At 64.7% G+C, this 1725-nt stretch overlaps 1 protein-coding gene across 1 annotated transcript in view; it reads left to right on the forward strand.

Moving 5' to 3' along the window:
• LOC107199201 (SWI/SNF complex subunit SMARCC2-like) overlaps positions 1 to 1725 on the forward strand; it is a 14792-nt gene that overhangs the window by 9915 nt on the left and 3152 nt on the right. Inside the window, exons 14-16 of the mRNA XM_015616540.1 lie at positions 9 to 142; positions 330 to 608; positions 1407 to 1721. Of these exons, the coding sequence (XP_015472026.1) occupies positions 9 to 142; positions 330 to 608; positions 1407 to 1721 (728 nt within the window). The remainder of the gene's footprint in view (positions 1 to 8; positions 143 to 329; positions 609 to 1406; positions 1722 to 1725) is intronic.

The following is a 1725-nucleotide window of genomic DNA, read 5'->3' on the forward strand; positions in this document are numbered from 1 at the left end:
GGGGACAGGAGATGTGGGGACAGGGGATATGGGGACAGGGGATATGGGGACAGGGGACGTGGGGGCCCCAAGGGACATGGGGACAGGAGACATGGGACAGGGGACGTGGGGATGGGATGTGGGGACAGGGGACATGGGACAGGTGACGTGGGGATGGGGGACATGGAACAGGGGACATGGGAACAGGGGACATAGGGATGGGATATGGGGACAGGGGACATGGAACAGGGGACATGGGGACACAGGGACAGGGGACATGGGGACAGGAGACATGGAACAGGGGACATTAGACAGGGAATGTGGGGCCAGGGCTGCCAGAGCCCGCTGAGCCCTCTCCCCCGCCCCACAGGCCCTGGAGATGTACAAGGACGACTGGAACAAGGTGTCGGAGCACGTGGGCAGCCGCACGCAGGACGAGTGCATCCTGCACTTCCTGCGCCTGCCCATCGAGGATCCCTACCTGGAGGACTCGGAGGCCTCGCTGGGACCCCTGGCCTACCAGCCCATCCCCTTCAGCCAGTCGGGCAACCCCGTCATGAGCACCGTGGCCTTCCTGGCCTCCGTGGTGGATCCGCGCGTGGCCTCGGCCGCTGCCAAATCGGCTCTGGGTAACGCGGAGTGGGCAGGGCTGGGGGAGATGGAGGGGATGGGGGAGATGGAGGGGATGGAGGGGATGGGGGAGATGGAGGGGATGGGGGAGATGGGGGAGATGGGGAGAGGGAAAGGGACTGTGAGGAGTCCTGCAGGGAGAGGGATGGATCCTGTGGGAGAGGGATGGATCCTGTGGGGAAGATGGCATGAGCCCTATGGGATGAGGAACATGGGGAGAGGGATGGGTCCTATGGGATATCCTACAGGGAAATGGGATCAGTCCATCAGATCATGGGATATGGGATGAGGAGTGTGGGGAGAGGGATGGGTCCTGTAGCGGTTCCTCTAGGGAAATGAGGAGAATGTGGCAGGGAGAAGGGATGAATCCTATAGGATATCCTACAGAAAAATGGGATCAGCCCTATGGGATATGGGATGTGGGGAGAGGGATGGGTCCTATGGGATATCCTACAGAAAAATGGGATCAGCCCTATGGGATGAGGAGTGTGGGGAGAGGGATGAGTCCTATAGGACGTCCTGCAGGGATCCGAGCTGAGGCTCCTGGGGAGAGGGATGAGGAACATGGGGAGACGAGCAGATCCCGTGGACATCCCACGGAACAAGTCCCGTGGGGAGGGGATGAGCCCTCCAGAACATTCCATAGCCGGGCAGGACAGTGCTGCAGGGAGCCAGGACGAGCCGGAGGGGCCGGGCTGAGCCCCAGGCGGGATGTGCGGGGCTGGGGGGACGCAGGGCCGGCTCCCAGGGGTCCCGGGCTTCCCTCTGGGGGTCCCGCTGAGGAATTGTGCCCGCAGAGGAATTCTCCAAGATGAAGGAGGAGGTGCCCACGGCGCTGGTGGAGGCCCACGTGCGCAAGGTGGAGGAGGCGGCCAAGGTGACCGGCAAGGCCGACCCCGCCTTCGGGCTGGAGAGCAGCGGCATCGCCGGCACCACCTCGGACGAGCCCGAGCGCATCGGTCAGAGCGGCCGGGGGGTCCTGGGGTGTCCCAGGGGGTCCTGGGGGGTCCTAGGGGGTCCCAAGGGGTCCCGGGGGACTCCGAGGTCGGGACACCCGGACCTGGGGGGCTCGGGGGCCCTCGGGGGCTTGTCAGGAATGTTCGGGGGGGCGGGTCA

Source organism: Parus major, unplaced genomic scaffold (genome assembly GCF_001522545.3).
Source record: "Parus major isolate Abel unplaced genomic scaffold, Parus_major1.1 Scaffold492, whole genome shotgun sequence".
Classification (NCBI taxonomy): Eukaryota; Metazoa; Chordata; class Aves; order Passeriformes; family Paridae; genus Parus; species Parus major.